Source organism: Parasteatoda tepidariorum, chromosome 7 (genome assembly GCF_043381705.1).
Source record: "Parasteatoda tepidariorum isolate YZ-2023 chromosome 7, CAS_Ptep_4.0, whole genome shotgun sequence".
In the NCBI taxonomy this organism is placed as follows: domain Eukaryota; kingdom Metazoa; phylum Arthropoda; class Arachnida; order Araneae; family Theridiidae; genus Parasteatoda; species Parasteatoda tepidariorum.
This window is the reverse complement of record NC_092210.1, coordinates 92,319,188-92,340,560: the sequence shown is the minus strand read 5'-3', so window position 1 is coordinate 92,340,560 and position 21,373 is coordinate 92,319,188. Positions and strand designations below refer to the sequence as shown.

Genomic DNA, 21,373 nt, shown 5'->3' with positions numbered 1-21,373 from the left:
AACCACAGCAAATTATTATTAGTATTTAGGTCGCTTAAAACAAAACAGACAAACAAATTCTCCGACTTTTCTCGGGATTATTGGGGGTAAATATAAGCCAATATTTTTTATTCAAAACGATTTTGAACGTAAACAAAGTTCGGTCCTTTAAAGTAGTCACAACAAAAGTAGTTATAGCCACATTTTTAAAGCTGTAGTGTAATAAAATGTATTTAACTACAAAAATAATCTAGTACCCAGGAACTCTGTTCAGACATTCCTAAGCATTTTATTAAAAAAATTATTTTGAGTTGTTTCTCTTTTTAAAATGGAGCAGCCATTTTTTCCCAACTCATGACATAATAACATTTGTTTTGGTTTTACCTACAAATTATATCAGCATAGCAAAAAAAATTATATTAAAATAGTGGAGATTTAATGACTCTCAGTTCGTTTATCAAAACAAACAGAAACGCATAGGGAAAAACGACTGTTGTCATTCCTAAAACAAAAATTAATTTATTCGAAAAGATATAAAACGTTCCATTTACATCCATGTTTTATTATCTTATTACAATGTCATCTACAATAGCTCATTTATAAATGGGTGTTTTTCTATATAGAGGGAATGTGTTATTCTTAAGAAAAGGAAGTGGAAAAAGTTGAATATATGGCTACCTTTCTACAGAAGCAGATTCGAGTAAGTGTTCATTACTCCGCCAAAAGATTTTGCACACTTTATAAACCTTCTTTAGCTCTACCCTAATTTTGAGATCCACTCACTGCTAAATATATAAGTTAACATTTCTACAATATACGCAAACGACAAAAAATTTAAAACTGTGATTTTTTATACATTTGGCATTTACGTGTAATAAGCTACTTATTATAAAAAATATATGCCTATATATATATATATCTGTAGGGCATACCAGGTAGTGGCACTGAAACTTAAAAAATGTATGTAGGGCATACCGGGCAGTGGCACTGAAACTTAAAAAAATGTATGTAGGGCATACCGGGCAGTGGCACTGAACCTTAAAAAAAATTATGTAGGCAAAAGTTTATTACTTTAATTAGGAAATGAATCTCGCTTTCGACATTTCGCAAGAATGAGATAATTTCAATGATTTTCCATTTCATTTTATTTTATAACAGCCGTTGAACAGCCGACCCAATTTTGGACTTGCGGCAACTAATGTTCAACACCGTTGCGTTGTCATTTTAAAACCAATTCAGAAGACAAAGGATCAAGTATTGGGTGGGAAGACTTTTTGAGGCAACTTACCCACATTTGCGTAACAGGGAGAGGACGATAACTTTCCACAGTTAGCTTGACGGCAAGGGAGTCTAACCTATTATCCGTCAGCCACTGAGGATATTTCACGTCAGTGCGAGCCGGGTGCGGAATTCGAATCGACCAGCCATTGCTGGGATTCGAACCCGGTTCACCTGATTCTAAGGCGAAAGCTCTATCCTCTAAGCCACCACGGCTATGAGGACTACATTGCGATTGACAAATTCTATTTTGATATGTTGCTTGGTAATAATCCCCAGAATAGCTTATTTTTTAAAAAAAAAAGTTGCTAGACTTAAAACTATTTTTCATTCTAGCCATTTGGGTTTTTCGTGTTTCTCTTCCCTCTGTAACACAATAGTTTAAATACATGAGAAATTTTGGGAAAAGAGAGTTTTACAGAAAAGTCTCTTGATATTAATGCAGGTTGGTTCTAAATTTATTAATCAAAATAATTACCTCAGGAATTCGAGTATTCAAGTTCTAGTATTTTTTATGCGATGATCCTTTATTTCAGTGTAGCTGAATAAGTTGAATTTCTGTTATAATTACCACGGGAACCATCGTTGCGAGAAAATAATAAATTCTCCTGCAGTTTATGCAAGACGCATAAACCTCGCAGATAAAAAAAAGAAAAGAAAAAAAAATATATGCGTCAAAATGCTGAATTGCCTGAATCCTTTTATCATAGGGGCTGGGGTGGAAGGTCACGGGGACCTCCCAAGCATTTTCACTATTCAGCATACTTATTATTTATATTTATCAATTTTATGTTCTCACTTTTATGTACTTATGTTTTAGGAACACAAATGAAATTATTACACTTTTTTAAAATAGCAATATTTTTTTAAAAATAGTTATAAAAGAGCCTTAGTGATTCAGGGGCCTTCCTATGAGGTGAAGCGGAGTTCGAATCCCAACGATGGCTGGTCGACGCGAATGCCGCTCCCAACCGACCACAGTGCTGACGCAAAATATCCTCAGTGGAGTCCCCTTGTCGTGAGATTTTCCCCTCCATTTAACGCAAATGCTGGCTAGTTCCATCAAAAAGTCCTCCACTAAGGCAAATACCAGAAGTTCCCTTGTCTTCTGAATTGAGTTCAAAATGACAAGAACATATCGGTTAAATGCATACTTGACATTAGAGAAAAACATTGATGAAGGGGGCAAATGTATTAACTAGATGTATTTCACTGGTGGAATTCATTCACTGGTGGAATTCAATAATCGGTCGCTACAAAATATACTGCAATTAATGAGTTTCTTCAGATCCCTCAAAAGGAGAATAAAGTCTTCAGAATTAGGGACCACAAGTTTGATGCAGACATAACATAATCGAGGTTAAATAAAGTGATAAAAAATAATTTCTTTGGTGACTTCCATGACATACTTCCAAAAGAAATAGTGAAACTACTTATGATGCACTTTTTAAATAATTAACGGCAACTACTTTTAGTTATTTGATGGGTCAGTGAAAGGAGTTGAATATAAAGAGACATATTTCCGAGAACAAAATGGCATTTCTGTCAAGAATTGTTTCAGCATGAATAAATATTTCTATATCATGTTCAACCGCTTTTCTTACCTTCTTTTTTATTTCATTCATAAAAATTCTCAAGGAACAGAATTAAAAAGTTTTAAGTTAAAAATTTATTTTTTTTTATGTGTAAAAAACGTTTTATTAACCATTAGTTTACCATACCGAGTTATCTCTGGCAAATAAGTCTTTGTGGGATAGTTTTTTAAAACAAGTGATTCTTTCAAGTGATACACATTTTACTCTTTTTTTTCTACGCAACCATCGTATATACCAGTGTTTCCCAAACTTTTGCATACCCTCTCTAAATGTTTCGTAGCCCTCATAAAAAAATGAATGTATTTTTTTGCTGTAAAAAAAATTGCGCAAACGTTAAAAATCACAACTGGCTGTTGACACCACACATTATTAACTGTTAATTTTGATGAAAATAGCCAATAGAAAAATACGCAATTGTAAATTTTCATGGCTAGCTTTGTTTTTAAATAAAAAATTTTGAAATTTTCGTTTGTTGCAACATATTTCGCATAAGAACTAGTACCCACGCTAAACTGTTCCCGCACCCNTATTATATTATATTATATTACATTACATTACATTACACTACACTACATTATATTATATTATATTATATTATATTATATTATATTATATTATATGCATACTTATGTTCATAAATGAAAAATAATTCAGAATCACACGGAAATTGAACGTGTGACAGTTTCGTTAGCATCCATTCCTATATAACATTTCTTGGTTTCAGGAATTTTCGTTTCTTCCTCTTTCATTTTCAGAAAACAATGATTTAACTAAAAAAAAGTTTTTTATAAATTTAAAAAAAGTTTTTGCAGAATATTTAATAGTATCGTTTTCTTCTCTTTTTTTTTTTCTCTTTGCAATCAGATCAAGAAATTCTTACTTTCGGTAGAACAATTTATTTAAAAAGAAATGATCAAATTTCTATTAAGAAACTTTCACTCCTAGTCTTTGATAATACCAATAGATGTCGCTACCAGTCATATTTAAGCCAGCCAGTTATCTAGAAAAGAGTTTTTCTCGGAACATATTAAAGCGAATAAAACGCAACGCAAAACTGACTAAACATCATTTTAAACATTGAAATACAATGCATTAATGAATGTTCTTTAAAAAAAAAAAGGATATTTCATTCCTCTCATATTCGAAAATATGAAACAAGAAAAGATTCTTTAACGATAAAAAAAATAATAATCCTTGTTTTCAATCTGCCAGGTACTTTTGTGCATGACCATAGCCTTAATTCCAATTTGTGACTCCAATAAAATTAAGAGTCACCACTCTTTGTTCGTGAGTTTTCCGTTTTAACAACAACAGAAAATTTCAGACATGGAGGAAGCAAGCTTAGCTCTGGTAAGACTATCTTTACAAGGATATATATAGTCGGACCTCTATTTAACGAATTTCCATTTTGCGAATTTCTCTATTTTGAGATTTTTTTCAAGGAACCAAGAACATTTTGGAAAATTTCATCGTAATATAACTTTCAAATAGCGAAGGGAATTTTCTATTGAACGAGCTTTTCTTTGATATCTACTTTCCCTATTTCTAAAAATATTTCAGAACAATTCAAACTTGTTAAAGCATTTTATGGGTGAAATGACCCTAAATTAATTTTCGAAGCCACTTAACTTTTAGAGAAAGCAGTAAAAACCCTTTCCCTTTTTGTTTGTATTTCAAACGAAAAACTCGGAACGAAAATTTTATCAATAGCAATTAAACTTAAGAAAGCATGTGATAATGTATGTTTATTATTACTTTTATAATAAATGCAATATATGCGGCATGATAGTATATTACTGGATAACGAGTTTTGCTCTATTCTTGCTTTCCATGCAGATTTCTTTTATGAATAAATAGTAGATACTAAATTACAAGATAAAAGTGTATCAATTGCTATTTTAATTACGTCTAGTGTTTATGAATTTAAAGCCTGTTTGGTGTTTAAGTATTTAAAAAGGCGATTTGCTACTAAACGAATTTTCCATATAACGAACTTATTAGGATTTAGCGACTTTGTTAAATAGAGGCCTGACTGTGTGCGTGTGTATGTATATATATATATACCCTCCAACTGCTACGAAATTTCCGTAGTTGCTACGGAAATTGGAGGTAAACTACGGAGCTACGGGTGAATNCGAACAAATAAGAAGAAAGTATATATATATATAGTAAATTGCGATTAAAACTTTTTTTGCCAATTTTTTCCCGATCACTACTTTTTTCGTTGAAAATATCCCCATGAGGATTTAATTATTATTTTTGTTAAAAAACAAATTGTTATGAAAAATATTTTTAAAAATTATTTCTTTCTTTAAATATTTCATGATTTTAGTAGGATATTTAAGAAATGCTTCAACATAAACATTTTACTCGTTTATGATTTTTTAAATAGTTAAAAATGACAAATATCCCAATTTTTCCCTCTTATTTTGATTTATTTTTTCAATTCCTACTATTAGTTCATACTATTATCTTGTTCATATGTTCAATCTTTCATAAAATACTTTTTACTCATTGTACTCAAGTTCAGATTTTTGAAATCTGTAGTGGATGACATTTGATGTTAATGCAGTTTTTTTAAATATTAATTCATTAATTAAATTTAATTAATTTAATTTAATTTTACATGGGAGAAAAATTTTTAATTATTTAATAAAAAGTAACTAAAACAAAATTTTTCTTTGATGACCCATGAAGGAATTGACTTTTAAAAAATATTATTATTTTTTTGTTGAAACTTTTAAAAAAAAGTTAAAATAAATAAAAGGATAAAAAGAAAAAATAGTTTTGAGGTCGAACCATCCAGCAGCGTCTGTATCACAACGGGTTAGGATTTTTACTTAAACTTTTCTAATATTAACTTTAATCATTATCTGAAAACTAGCTAAATTTGATAGCAAATTATGCTGGTTTAAGAAAATTGTGGTTGTAGAATTAGCCATCTATCTGGACTATTTTTAAAATTTGCGATTACGATATTTTATTCTCTTATATCTAGGAATAAAGAGGTACGCAATGACTCTTTATATATTTTATACATTATATATATGTAATAATATTTTTAAATATTTATTAAATTGTCTTATGAAATGTTCATAATAATGCAAAAATGTGTAATATTGCAAATATATATTTAAGAATTATATAATGTAAATTATGGTTTAAGAAGTAAAACAAAGAATCGTTTTCCAGAGTTCTCTTCACTTGTGGGTTAACACGGAAGTCTCTCGCAGAATCGCGCCAAAGCTTGTCCTAAACACTTGAAATATTTGTACCTCGTTACCAGAGTCACCGCCACGGATCCAGACTAGGGGAGCTTTTACTTTAGACAAACTATAATTTTCGATTCCACCCTTCCAGTAAAAATCTTTTAAACACTACAACACTAGTTATTAATATTTATTTTATTATCACTATTTGATACGCTTACTTCGATGTTTTATATAGTTCAATTAATTACTAAAATAAATAAAAATGTTTTAGTTTCTATGCTTATGCACATTCATATGAATAATATGATTCGATGTTTTTACTTATTTTTAAATAAAATATTTTTAGTGTTCTATTCAAGATTCGTAGTTTTGAAATTCCCCATTGAGGAACGAAGTAATATTTTAAAAATTTATATAGGCCTTGCTAACATTTTTTAAATTATTATTTTTAAACTTCATTTTTTTTTTTTTTTAGTTGAGACTTTTTGACTCTAAAATGGCCATTTTTCTAAAGGTCTTAGGTTCAAGTCTTGGGGGTTCACTAAACCTGCCCCCTCCCTCTAAATTAACTTTTTTTTTAATACTACGCAGGATTTTAATTTGAATTTTATACCGTTTCCAAAACATTTGTTTATATTCAGAATTGTTTTCTAATTTTCATTTATTAACGGCTGTTTTTGACTGAGATAAACATATGCCAAAATGTTTTTTTTGTTTTTTTTTCTTTCTTAGAAAAACCTTCATCAGTGCAACCTGTTGCACTGATGAGGGTTGCCCTTTGAGCATCCGAAACAGCTGTCTGCATAAATATTTTTCTGCTCCTAAACGTTGTTTACCTTAGTTTGTATTTTAGCACAAAGGTCGGCCACTTGTGTATTTACAACAACTAATATTCAACGACATAGCCTTGTAATTTTGAACCCAATCCAGAAGACAAGGGAACTCCAGGATCAAGTATTGAGAGAAATTTCTCCTTCGTGGAGGAGTTTTTGATGGAGCTAACCAGTAATTGCGTTACATGGAGAGGAAGACCACGAGAACTTCCACGGTTAACCTGACGGTAAGGGGACCCATGAACCACTAACGATATTTCACGTCAGCACTGTGGTCGGTGTAAGCAGGGTGCGGTATCAACCAGCCATAGCTGGAACCCGGTTTACCTCATTGCAACACTCTAGCCATCACGGCTCTTGGTATAATTGAAATCAGTGGCCGGAAGTAGTCCCACTTTAGTCCTACATTTTCCGTAGTTTGTAGTGCTCTACTTTTGAAAAGATGCAGAGAGATACAAAGAAGTTAGTAGTGATTCCTGACAACTACTTTTAGCGCTAGACAAAATTCAAAAAAGTGTCCGAATCTGATTGGTGCAAATCCTCCACTGGCCTGTCAACGAGATGAGAATGCCTCAGTGGTCGAGCGTCAATAAGATCTATGTCTGATGCTCGAAAAAATCAGTGCGGTCGAATCGTTCCTGAGAAATCTGACATTTTTAAAATTCGATTTCACAGGAACTATAAAGTACGTTTTTGTATCTGATGTCGTAACTTAAAATATCGTCTGCATTTAAATATCATCTGCAACTTAAAAATATCGTCTGTCGTTGTTCAATCATTAAGATTGAGTTTTAGAAAGTGAATATCCGATCAAAAGTTATTCAGGGTGGTCCGTTTTTTATTTTTCGCACTGTATTTTATTTCATGGGGGACATAAAAAAAAGCATTTACTACTAAAATCATAAATATTGAATGATAATTTCCCAGCATTTCTCAAATCACTGTCGAGATAAGCTTCAGAGTTCGAAAAAAAAATTCGTAAAAAGTGCTTTGGAATAAAAAAAAAAAAACTATTTCATGTACACATGAAACTTCTTAATTTCTCCTCATACGTAACCAAGCCAATTTTTTATTCAAAATCGTTTTGAACATTGATGAAAATGAAATTCTCCACTTAAGTCTTCTAAAAGTGGTGAAATCACTGGCCATATTACAAGACGCACTCTAAGATTCTATGTAAAATTATAATTATCTGGTGCTTTATTGTTTTTACGTACCTTGTTTACATTCGGGAATCAATTGATTAACATTGTAATGAAAAAAAAACGCACATAGGAAGAATAAAAACCCATTGCATGTATGTTTAAAAGATATTGCCTCGTGCAAATCATGCAATTATTAAAACACTACAGGGCTTGGTCGAATTAAATATTATAATATACTAATATAATGGTTGATATAATAAATATTCTATATAATGTATCGTCTAATTTATTTAATCGTCAAATTTACATTATAGTCTCATTTAACGCACGAACGTGTAAACAGTCGTATTGTAATTAAGATTTTACATAAGAATCTTGGCCTGTAGTCGCTATTTTAAGAAAGTCTCCAAAGAAAATGTAGTACCACTGATTGAAATATTGTATTTTACAGTTCCGTCAGACAGAAGAGGCTCTTGAAGAAATGGAGAAATGTATCGAACAAATAAGAAGAAAGTACAATCGGATTCTCTCCTCTCCCTTCCAAGACGAAGGTTCTTAATTAAACTATTTTTAAATACTCTTTTCGGGAGATAATTAAATTGTTCGAATATCTATTGCGTTATCTTTTCCCCAGTCCCTGACACGAAATTATCAGACGTATATTAAAAAACAAGTGACAGCTTTATTGTTTTTTCCCGACTGTTTACGCGCCTCCATCAATTGGTTAAATGAGAGATGAATTAGACCAGGGGTTGTTTCCAACTTACATGAGGGCCACAATTAAAAACACAAATCAAATGGCGGGCCGTAACTTTATCAAAATTCAATCTTTTAGGTTTAAAGGAACATTAAATATTACTGTCAGATTTTTACCAAGTTGTACAAGTATTGAATAACAAATTAAAATAAGAAGTAGATTTTTGAAAATACTTAATTGTTACTAATATTTTTAAAAATATTAAATAAATAATAAAAATTCGGGCTACGATAACTTTAATGCATTAAACAATTAATGTGCCACAGATATCTAATTGTTAAGATATAAAACTTTAAAAAGGTTGGTATTAAAACTTACATAGTGCCACACGAAATGTTTAATGAGAAAATTGAGGTTTGTCTGCTGACAATAGATATTTACATTTAAAATTTACAAATGTGTGTGTGAATATTTTCGTCCAAAATGAGTAGTTTCGAAAAGTTAAATCGGAGAATTTCTTTGAGAAAATTTCTGATACACACATGCTGAATTTTATTCACAAAATGCAAAAAAAAATGAAATAAAAAAGAGCAACATGCACGATTATTTTTATACTTGAATAAGTATTTCCTTGGATGAAAAACCCGATAACTGAATTTTATTCCACCGTTGGTATGTTAAATTTCACAGAAAGGAAGAAATTAGGTTTCTATTAACGAGAAAAGTATTTTAAACCCATATAGAATTTTTAGGAAAATTGTCCGCAAAACAATTACAACTAATATATTTCGCGGGCCACAAAAAGAGCAGTTGGAAACCCCTGAATTAGACGATATATATAGAATATGTATTAAATCACATTGTAATAATTTAGATCCAATTATTAGACGCACTGTAATAATTGCACGCATGTCATGGGTTCTTTATGTACTCCCCATCTGTATTTATTTATAACGTATTACATTTACCCATTGATACAGGAGCGTAAACATTAGAGTAAAAACAATAAAGCTGTTATACTTTTACATAGAATCTTAGAGACATGGCCAGGGACTGTACTTAATAGAACACATTTCAAGAACTTTCAATATTTATTTTTTAATAACTTTAAAGAACATTCAAGAAATTTCAAGAACAAAGCGTTTTTGAATATCAACCAAACATCAATAATTTTATTTTGCCAAAAAAAAAAAACATTTCTAAAATATTAGTGAATTAATAATTTTTTTTTTTGTTGTTGTTTCAATTAAGACGATTATCTTTTATACATTTTTTTTACTAAAATGTTATATTTTATTTTACAACTTTCTTAAAACTATTTTTGCTCAATTCTATATACATGATTTCCGTGAACGACCAAAAGAATGTTCAACAATCGCTTTGGTAATTATTCTCTATTTTATTATTCTTTATTCTGCTATTCTTTATTCCATTATTCTTTATTCTGCTATTGTTTATTATATTTTCCGTCAGGTTCTATAACCTAACTATTTTATTACGATTTTTTCCTTTTCACTTTCCCAATGAAGAGCCAGTTTTCTTAAGAGAGACTGGGTTCGATACTTGACATTTTTGATGTTGTTGAAATTTCCAAGTTTTGTTCTTTGTCTAAACCTATTAGATACCTGTTTTTTTTTCCTGCAAGATTTGGGGGGGGGGGGGAAAACATCAACATTTTGAGAAAAACTTTCTTTTCGTGAAATGAGTGATTCTAATACCATGAGACAAAAATGCTTTTAGTGAAACTTTGTATCATTTAAAATTCTTGGAAAAAAGTATATTTTCTTGGACTCTTTAAATAGCACATCTAGGCATTTATTTCTGCGAATGCATAACAATGAGTAGTACTTAAAACACATGTTCTTTTCTAGCAAATTTCATGCTTATTTAGTTTTGGTGGAGGCAGCTAATGACCTTGGTCACCCAAATAGATATACCACATATTTTTCAGTCACAGAAGTGTTTCACTTGTAGACAAAGTCTAACCTTTATTTGAGGATTTTCAAAAGATAAAGCAAAGAAAAAGTATTTAATAATTAGTGTGGAACAAAAAATAGTCACCAGTGTCACCCGTTGGGGGGAAAAAAGGGTCTTTGTTAATCGTTTTTTCTCAAAGCTCCCCATTATCTGCAGTTTTGACCTACCAAACTTCGAGAAAAAAAAATTCGGAAGAAAAAAAAATACTCGTCTTCCATAACGAGCATCCTAAAAATTTCAAAAAAATTGTGGAGATAATCCTATCGACCCCTATCAATCTATTGGGATTACAAAATCAAGATTATCTTAATTTGATCTTCCTTTACAGATGATCATCATGAACTAGATCAACTCATGACACAAATGCGTGGTCTATCAGCGAAAGCGTGGAAACTTATTAGAGGTAAAGTTTTATTTAAATCTTTGACAACGTTCGCAGTTGAAAAAATAACTTTAATTGAAATTTTTGTTAAACCATTCTTATATGTTGGTCAAGGAACGTCTTTCCGCATGAAGGCTGTTTTTCGAACTTTAATAACTTCTGTGCAACAGTAGTGAATGTTGTCCAGTCTATTTTTAGCCCTCTCTATGCATTTTCAAAAAATGTCGCAAAACGTCAAATAGACACATTTTCCCTAAAAGCGTTTGTGTTCTAGTTTTTAAAATCAATTATTCAAGCTCTATACAAAGTTTTAATTTCAAAAAATTAAATTCGAAACTCTGCATATTAGAGACACGAAAATATTTTTTAAATTTTAGTATAATTTATATAACTTATGATAAAATTAAAAAGAAAGGGAAATTTTCAACAAAAAAAAAAGGGGGTGTTTCAGATAAAAGCCAGTATCTTCTGTGGTAGTATGGATTAGAATCCCCTTGCCGTCAGTCTAACCGTGGGTCTTCCTCTCCATGTAATGCGGGTTAATTCCATCCCCCACGAAGGCCCCAATACTTGATCCAGGAGTTTCCTTGTCTTCTGAATTGAGTTCAAAATTACAAGACGAAGGAGTTAAACATTAGCAGGCTGTTCTTATGCATGAATATATTCAATAAAATTTTAAATTTGAAAAAAAAAACTTCAAATGTGGGAATATTTACTACACTTTATTTTATTTGCTGCGCGGTTTACTACTTTTGTGTTCTCGAGACCTGTTTATATGTGTACATTGCGAAAAAAAAAATACCACCCTAAGTAGCTTTTGCTCTAATGATCGTGCCTTGTGCCAAGATGGCTCAGGGATAGACGTTCGCTTTCCAATGAGGTGAACCGGGTTCGAATCCAGCGATGGCTGCTCGATTCGAATTCACATCCGGCTTGCACCGACCACAGTGCTAACGTGAAATATCCTCAGTGGTAGACGGATCATGGGCTAGAGTCTCCTTGTCGCCAGTCTCACCATTGGAGGTTCTCGTGGTTTTCCTCTCCATGTAACGCAAATACGGGTTAGTTCCATCAAAAAGTCCTCCATGAAAGCAAATTTCTCCCGATCCAGGAGTTTCCTTGTCTTCTGGATTGGGTTCAAAATTACTAGGCTATAGAATTGAACATAAGTAGTCGTAAACCCAAATATTGGGTCGGCTGTTCAACGACGGTTATAAAATAAAATAAAAAAGCATTGCTTTATCGCGACTTAATTTGTATTTATTCAAAAAAAATTTCACATTGCTTAATTTTTTACATTTAACTGTTCTCTAAATTATTTTTAAAAATTGTCTCACGGTTTTTGAATGTTTTTTTATGTTTTCAGCTGCAAAACAGAATCGTCCCAAAGAATTTGCTAAGAAATGCAGCATTCGAATGGAAAATGTACAGGTAAAGATGCAGTTTTATTCTTTGTGAATAAGGAAAACATTTTTATTTTACTATGTCTATTGTTTAAAATGCAGTCGAACCTCTATTTAACGAACTTCCATTTTGCGAATTTCTCTATTTTGCGTATTTTAGAGGAACATTTTGGAAATTACTTTTTGTAAAATAACTTCCAAATTCTCCATTTAACGAACTTTTCTCCTCTGAGATCCCTATTTTCCAAAATATTTCATTTTATGGGGGTTTCCCTTCTTGTTCGCATTTCAAACGTAATTATGCAGACAAAATGAACGGATTTTATCCATTAAACTTAAGAAAACATGTTTGTTTAAAATTTCTTTTGTAGTAAATGCAATATGCGTAACACTGGCTCTTCTTGCTTTCCATGCAGATTTCTTTTATGATTTATAAAATAAATAATAGTTTACAAGATAAATGTGTATCCATTGCTATTTTAATTACGTCTAGTGTTCCTGCTTTGTGTTGCTTAAGTATTTCAAAAGGTCATTTTCTACTTAACGAATTTTCCATATAACGAACTTATTATCGGACCTTTATTATACTTCGTTAAATAAAGGTCCGACTGTATATGGTTTGAGCAGATTTTTCATTGCTTTTCTTTATGTAAGTTACCATGATTGCAGAAAAATTACGTTTTGAGGTCACCGCGCTCTGTTTCGTTTCATCACAGTTACAGCAATCATTTTAAACAGTAATTTTCAACTCATGCATAAATGTGATGTCCCCAAACTGTAACAAATCCTCATTTTCTTCCTCATCATCAAGAGTTTCTTCACAAAAAATATTTAATTTTTTTTAAAATCAAATGTCAGTAAAATGTCGTAACGATAGAATCCTCTAATTTCAAAGACGATCAGAACAAATATTGACCCATCCCATTGTATAAATAAATGTTTTTTTAAATCGAAAGAACGTTTTTCATTCAAAAGTCGATTCTTTTACTCGTATTGTTATGGATTACATTTCTAAATTACATGATCCAATGCAAAATTTAAAATAATTTATGAGGAAAAAAATTTAATTATGAGAGCAATATTTCATTAAAATCAAAAAATATTTCAACCAAAGTTGTTTATTAAAAAAGGGGAAAAAATCTAAAAGATGATTAAAAAATGAATTTAAAAAATGCTATATAGGAAGAAGGAAAAAAATGCAAATAATAATTATAATAAAAATTTTAAAAAAATATTCTCTTATCATCAGTTATGGGATACTCGCAAGTGACGTAGTGTGGGTATCTCTATCCGGATTGGTTGTTAAAACGAGGCTTTGTTTACGTTAGCAACTGTTCTTTCCATTCTATTTCGAGTTTACTTACCCCGTCAATTCTCTCAGATGACACGACGATTTCAATTCTTTCACTCTATATTTCTTACTTAACACAAAGACGAAGCCATGTAGAACATAAACAAACTAATTATGCACCGAAGTTGCCACAAAACAAAGACATATCACGTGTTACAATAAAATACATAAACAAATAATAAATCTGAGAAGGAATTATATTTCAACAAATTAGAGCGTCGACTTTAATTAATTTCACGTTAATTAACATTCTAACTCACGTGAAAAAACTTGTCTAAACTTTGACGCGCCATTTTTTGTATTGACGATCAGCTGGCGCTGACCTCATAGGTCACATGTGTGGGTATGTTTGATCTTCTTCTTGTCGAATTGCAATTACCCAATTGATCATTTTTAATTTTGAAAAGATTTTAAATTAGACCCAAAAATGCATAAACTTGGTTTCATTTCTTTGCAATCTGATAATTTATTTTCCTTTAACAGATCAGCTGTTTGAGTCAAAAATTCATGGATATTTTAGGAGAATATTCATTAGCTCAGACAACTTACAGAGAAAAGAGAAAAAAACTTTTGAAGAAACAATTAGAAATAAGTATGACATTATTTGTACTCTTTTTGGCTGACCTGACCATTACAGTACGCAAAAGATATCGCCTTAAATAACTTTTATTCTAATGATCGGATTTTCAGAATGGTTTTTTAAATAGGCTAATTAAAGTGCGATGACGCCCGGTGGCTGAGCGGTAGCGCTTCGCGCTGTCGTGCCACAGGTCCCTGGTTCGATCCTCGGGCCGGGCAAGGTTGACTCAGCCTTTCATCCCATCCCTTCAGTGGGTCGATAAATGAGTACCAAGCATGCTTGGGAACTAACCACTGGGGGTTCCGCGTTCGGCTGACCACCTGACCGGAACATCTGCTCCTGCACCCCAGAGCCCATGGTCAAGAAAACTGAGATGGGCACAGTAGGCCTTGGCCCTCTATGGGCTGTCGCGCCACTGAGTTTAGTTTTAATTAAAGTGCGATAACTATTAAATTACAAACACTATAACTTATTTTCTTTTTTTCAATCTCGAATTAAGAATTCGAAATATGAAAGAGTATCTGGAAAATATTTGAGCAGGAGAATTGTTTAGCCCCTTATTTCACTTTCTGTACAAAAGGTTGTATTACTTAAGGAATATTCCCCCAATATCGCCCGAATGTTGTATTTTATCATTTAAACTTACATAATTTAAATGATGTGCACCATCGAATTTTAATTTATGCATATTCTTACATAAGAATATGGATCACTTTTTACATGGATTTATCTTTGAATAAAACAAATTTTTGTGTGCAAAAAAATTTCCATTCCCTTTAAAATTTCCCGAGTTATGGCTAAATGGTCCGAAAGTAACTGAAACGTATTAAGGAGCTGCAATCCAGCTCAAATTCTATTTTGTGCTCAGTTATATTTCTCAGCTATGTTCCGTCCAAAAACACATGTTTTTACAAAGGAAGTTTAAGAGGAAATTAATACGTTTTCCATTAAACAGTGTTTTTTTTTTTCCTATTTAAATCCTCCAGATAGCAGAGTGCTAACAGCATTTTAAAGCATCAATTAAAAATCAAATAAATAAACATTTAATGCAATTTTTTTTCTCTCCTTGAAAACAGTATATATAACTTCATTTAGACATCTCTTCAAGATTATTGACATTTTTAAAAATATGCTTATCAGAAACAATATAAGGCCTTGCAAGAAAAATTTGAAGAAGTAACGAGTCGGCATTTTTTTTGAGCCAGCTCATATATTCCTTCTCATCAAGCAAAACTTCAGGCTGGCTCGTTTCAGTCATTTTATTTTACTTTATTTTATCATGACTATCAATGTTCATAATATTATAACTTTGAACAATGTAAAACACAGGAACAAACTACTTTCGTAGAGGAACTGATGAATCCGCCTATTACTGAAAAAACTTTACGTCAGCCCTGTGGTCAGTGCGAGGTCAGCCATCTTCAAATTTAGGTCACAGCACCCTTAGCCATTTTTTTTTTTGATTACCACCTAGACTAAAAAATATTTTTCTTCCATTCCCGTGAACAGCTGGTGAAAACGTTGATGATGAGCAATTAGAAACTATGTTAGATGAAAATCGGGCAGTATTTACTCAAGATGTGAGTATATGTGACAATTCTATCATTCTTGGGACCGTTCACACTGTATGTGATCAGCGCATCGTTCTAGAGACAGAATTCGATTGGTGAGCTTTTCCTGGGGGATTCACCAATCAGATTCTTCCTCGGAACAGCGTGAATGGCATGCAGTGAGAATGGTTCTTAAATGGCTATTTTACTGCGGTGTATATTATGTTTAACAGGTATTAATTGTATAGAAGATAAAAACGTTATTCGATGATTGGTGGTTGTTGCTGTAGTAGTTTATTTGCGTCGCACTAGAGCTGCACAATGGGCTATTGGCGACGGTCTGGGAAACATCCCTGAGGATGATCCGAAGACATGCCATCACAATTTTGATCTTCTGCAGAGGGGATGGCACCCCGTGACGGTAGCCCGACGACCTGCATGCGAAGTCGAGCACTTTACGGTAGAACAATTTAACGAGGACCCATGCCGCACACCCTCGCTCCCTACGCAGACTGATCCAAGTGGTCACCCACCCGCACACTGACCGCAGCCAGTGATGCTTGACTTCGGTGATCTGCTGGGAACCGTGTCTTAACGATCAGTCCACTGCGGGACGATTATTGGTGGCATTCTGCTAATCCAACAGAAATTGAATCAAGATTTTAAAAAAGAAAGGATTTTCGACAGTGCGGTTATTTTTCGACGCATGGTTTAAAAAATTGGAAAAGTGGGGGAAAAAGAATAATAGAAAATCCGAGGAAGAATCTGATACTTGAATATTAGAAGGGCATAATTTAAATTGATTTGTACATAATTCAGGCCTATCAGTTGAGTATCAGTTATGTAAACCTGATACTTTTGGTATTAAATATTTATCTTTATAGAAGTAAAAATTATATTCTTTAGCATGATTTTCAGTAGAGTTAAATTTAATTCAAAATAAATTTTTTAAAAAGAAATATGATATAATGTCATTATTTCCGTAACAGAATCGTGGCGACATTGTCGCAAAACGATGTCGAGTTCATGAAAAAAGAATTTCCTTTCGGAAGTAAAAAATTTTGGTTTTCTTTTCTGCAGAAATTTTTGAAAGATTTTATCTCTTCTTCCAAACTATATTCGAAAGATGCATTTCTTGTGCATCTGAGTGGGGGGGGGGAGTAGGAATTGACATTTTATATTGCTTGTTCCAAATTATTTTAAATTCATGTCAATTTCATATGCTCTAATAACTAATGTCGAAAATTACATTTTTTGATAGACATTTAGCGACACATTATAAAATCTAAAATTTTATATCAGTTTTAACTATTTAATCAGTTTATTTTTAAAAAGAGTGATATTTCAGTACATAATAGAGATGGAGCGCACGAGAGAAGATCTGGTAGAGGTGAAGGAGAGATACACAGAAATAGTGAAGATTGAGACCAGTCTCAGAGAGCTGGACGACATGCTGCTTAGTCTATCCATCTTAGTCAACAACCAAGTGAGCTACAACATTTCATTTCTAGAGTTTTTAGTTGCTCTTCCGTTGCATTCGCTAACTTCGTTCTGTTTTTTTTTCCTGCTCAATACCTTTCTCGAAGAGAGAAGGCCTCAGCACGGGTTATCATAGGCAAGAAATTCGATCATTTAATTCTTTTTTATAACCGTCGTTGAGCAGCCGATCCAATTTATGACTACTAATGTTCAACTCCGTAGCCTTGTCATTTTGAACCCGATCCAGCAGACAAGGGGGATCAAGTATTGGGTGAAATTTTGGATGAAGCTGACCCGCATTTGCGTTACATGGAGAGGAAGAGCATTGGAAGGCTCTCGATCATTTATTAGTCCAAACGCAATGGCACCTTTCGTATTAAGCACCACTGCGCAGCTTAGTTGACTATTAACTGGATCCGTGCTGCCGTCACCACTAAATCAGTACGATTCCTCGCGACCTTTCTATCCTAACGACCGAAAGTTCACTTTATTGACTGTTATTTTCACTGTTCATTCCAATATGGCGATGGCTCGCCTTCCATTGAGGTGAACCGATTCTTAGCGATTGTACAGTGAAATATCCTCAGATTGATTATGGGTTCCGCTAACCATGGGAGTGATTTCCGTGCAAAGCAAAGTTCAATCAAAAAAGTCCTCCACGAAGGCAGACCAATACTCGAGTCTTCTGGATTGGGTTCAAAATTACAAGACTACGGAATTAAACATTAGTAGTCGTTTCCCGTTCAACAACGGTTATAAAATAAAATAAAATGAAGTATCCAGGTTCAACTTTTTTCGGGTTCTCTTCTGTTTTTTTAATAGTCAAAAGGAACAAATTGAAACTTATTTCAGTTGCCATCGTGAATGACCGAAATCAAGAGAATGTCACGCTTTGGTGAATATCCGAAATATTTGCTACATCCGATTAATTTATTCGTTGATAATATCTGCTGATTAGGAGGAAGGTTAAATACATACTTGACCTTAGAAAAACATTAATGTAGGGAAAAACATCAGTCATAAAGAGCATCCCCTGAGCTCTCATTTTAAGATAATGAAGATGCTCATGTAAGGTACGTTTTACACTGTACCGGTATTGTTTCCAGATACGTACTTAATAAAATACAGAGGAATATGTTATTGTCTGCAATTTTGTCGAAAATCGCTCTTAATAATCTTGTTAATACCCTATCCCAAACCTTTCACGAGCGCTGATATTATAAGTATATACTGGCGGTATATCATCATACAAGGTGTCCCCAAAACAAACGATTTTTTGGGGCATTTTAGAATGTACTATAACTTAAAAATATGCTATACAAAAAAGAAACACTTCTAAAAAAAGCTTAAATAACTGGAATCAAACCATCCGATTTTATAGCATTGACATTTTAATGCTAATCAGGGTTTTATTAATTAGCCAAATTAAACTGAAAGTAACTAAAGATATAGTTTGATTTAAGTAAAATATTCTTTGGTCACATGTTTTTATCATTCCACACAAGCTTTCAAATTACCACCAGGAATCGAATCATTCACAGAGCCACACTTAACCACAGCAGATGCTTTAAAGGGAGAGAAAAAAATTGTCTAATTCTAATTGTCTAATTCAAATTTTAGAATTGCCTTCGATCCCAATTTTGCAGTTTTTGAATAAAATTTCGAAGGAATTGAGCAAGATTGCTTTTTTTTCCAGGGAGAAATCATCGATTCTGTTGAACAACATATCGTGGAAGCCTCTGAAGATGTTCAAAATGGAAATAAAGAAATAGCCAAATCAGCCAAGAAGAACCGAGTCCTCTGCAAGGTTATAACATTCTACTTAAGACTGTTCTTATTGCAAGCATCATTTTTTTTAATTTAAAATTATAATTTTGTAGGCAAAATATTATAACTTTATGAGATTAAGATGTTAATCGTAATGAAATGAACGATTCATTAGACTTACGATAAATTAGATTGATTAACTAGACAACTGCACTTTATATAAATTATAATTTCCATTAGATACGTCACATAACTAATTAGAATGGCATTCAAATAATCTTAGTAACAAGAGAGATTATGCAAGTATCCGTTAGATACAAATTAGCAAGTTCGTTGCCGAATCACGTGATACCAGATGACGTAACTTTTTCCTACAGTCAATAAAGCTTATTAAGAGGTTGCTAGATGCATATTATCAATCAACTATTTTTGCAGAAAATATGTTTTCTCGTGGCAATTGTTCATTAAAGCAAACTTAATTGTAAAATTTAAAAACTGAAGCTGTTAAAAGCTGTTAAGTTGTTAAAACAAAAGTAGAAGCAAAAAAACTTTGATCTTATGTTTACATATTACCATTTTTCAATGATAAGTTTAACCACCTACACTCAGCTGGAAGTGAATGTGTTAAGCCCAAATTTCGAGACAAAAAAATATTTTCAATTAATCTTTTACAGCGATTCTTTTTTTTTTTTTTTTAATCTTTTTTTCCAGAACATAGCGACAGTAAAAAATAAGCGAGTTATTTATAAAATAAGACTTTAATGAAACGTTTCACTTAAAATGAATTATATTTAAAAGGTAGTTTAAAAAAAGAATATGAAATGCTGCTTTATCCTTATATAACTGCTCTAGTGTAAGAAGTTATTAAAAATTAACCCCAACCTACACTCAATTCTTTTCCTTCAAGACGATCATTCGATTTCTCACTCATAGCCTCCCCAATTGTAAAATTAGCTCTTAATTTGAATTTGCATTTTATAAAATAATTCAATTTATAAAAAAAAAACGTTTTTTTGATTTAAAGTTCTCAGTTAGAAAAATTAATTATACAAAATTGTTATGATTTGCCTTTGGCTTGAACTTTTAGAATTTAGGTAATACTTTTGATATTTGTCTAATTTACTGGCTCATAATTGAATGCGAGGGACATTGCAACTTTGAATCTTCTAAGCAATTCCGAAGACAAATTATTCTTAATTTTTCAGAAGAAAATCTTGGCCATCATACTTGTCCTGGTATTGATAACTGTAATAACCATAATAGCAGTAGTCTTCAGCAGCATGTAAAGTGACGCTCATTTGATACTTAAGAACTAATCAGCTAAAAGTAGTTGGACTGATGCATAAACAAGAGTTGTCCTCCGGAAGACGCTGGAAAAAATTGGATGAAACTGAAGGGAATAAATACAATTGTTAAACAATCAGTATTATAAGCACCAGAGAGTTTTTTTTATCTTTGTTTGAATTTTAGCTATTGTTTTTATTTTGGTTTGTACATAAGTTTATATATCATATTTTTTGCCTGTAATATTTAACAGCATTTGATAATAGAAAGTGCTAATCGTGAATTCACAATGTGATTTGATTTGTAGTATGTGTTACTAAAATTTGATTTTAACAGTAACTACAATAATAAAAGTAAACAAAATTCCTACTTTAGGGTCAACAAAGAAAATTTTTTAGTTTAGTTACTTTTTATAATTAATGCACTATTTTAAATATACATAGTGTAACCCCTATAATTATTTCTTGTGGTAATATAATACGTGGTCCAATTAAAATATCGGGCTTGACGATAACATTGAAAAATGATTTCCTAATTTTAATGGATATTAATAGGTCCTCATTTTAAGCTTTTCAGAGCACTTATCTTAGATATACATACATAGTAAAATACACATTGTGTACCCCCTAGTGGGTCTATAATTATTTCCTTTGGTAGGGTACACTATTCCTAGGTAATATAATACGTGGCCCTATTTTTAAAGATCTACACAAATTCTTGCTTATGCAGATGATCTTGATATTATAGGAAGACTAGACCAGAGTTTCTTAACCTGTGGTTTATGCAGTGCCGTAACTTCACCCGTCGGGGCCCTGGGGCAAACATTTTTGGCGGGGGCCCTTTTAAAAACTTTCAGTACTC

The 21,373-nt window shown here is 32.1% G+C and overlaps 1 protein-coding gene across 4 annotated transcripts; it reads left to right on the top strand.

Moving 5' to 3' along the window:
- The first annotated feature begins 534 nt into the window (after positions 1–534).
- On the top strand, positions 535–20,881 carry LOC107443913 (syntaxin-1A). 4 transcript variants are annotated; one of them, XM_071182954.1, is made up of 9 exons: positions 535–679; positions 8,494–8,593; positions 11,045–11,119; positions 12,465–12,529; positions 14,336–14,444; positions 15,942–16,012; positions 17,331–17,468; positions 19,158–19,268; positions 20,434–20,663. In XM_071182954.1, exons 1-9 carry the CDS (start codon positions 650–652, stop codon positions 20,512–20,514), a joined length of 780 nt encoding a protein of 259 aa, XP_071039055.1. In that variant the 5' UTR covers positions 535–649; the 3' UTR covers positions 20,515–20,663. The 4 variants fall into 4 exon arrangements, with proteins under 4 accessions (XP_071039055.1, XP_071039056.1, XP_042903487.1 ...); XM_016057939.3 differs by lacking the exon at positions 535–679 and adding an exon at positions 4,046–4,202; XM_071182955.1 differs by lacking the exon at positions 8,494–8,593 and having other exon boundaries at positions 617–679.
- Positions 20,882–21,373: the final 492 nt, after the last annotated feature.

What these genes read in the sequence shown, in the direction of transcription:
- LOC107443913 (XM_071182954.1), top strand. Translation starts at nt 650, where the DNA reads ATGGCTACCTTTCTACAGAAGCAGATTCGA. An exon ending in TTCGAATGGAAAATGTACAG is followed by an intron (nt 12,530 to 14,335) that starts GTAAAGATGCAG and finishes TTCCTTTAACAG; the next exon opens with ATCAGCTGTTTGAGTCAAAA. An exon ending in CCATCTTAGTCAACAACCAA is followed by an intron (nt 17,469 to 19,157) that starts GTGAGCTACAAC and finishes TTTTTTTTCCAG; the next exon opens with GGAGAAATCATCGATTCTGT.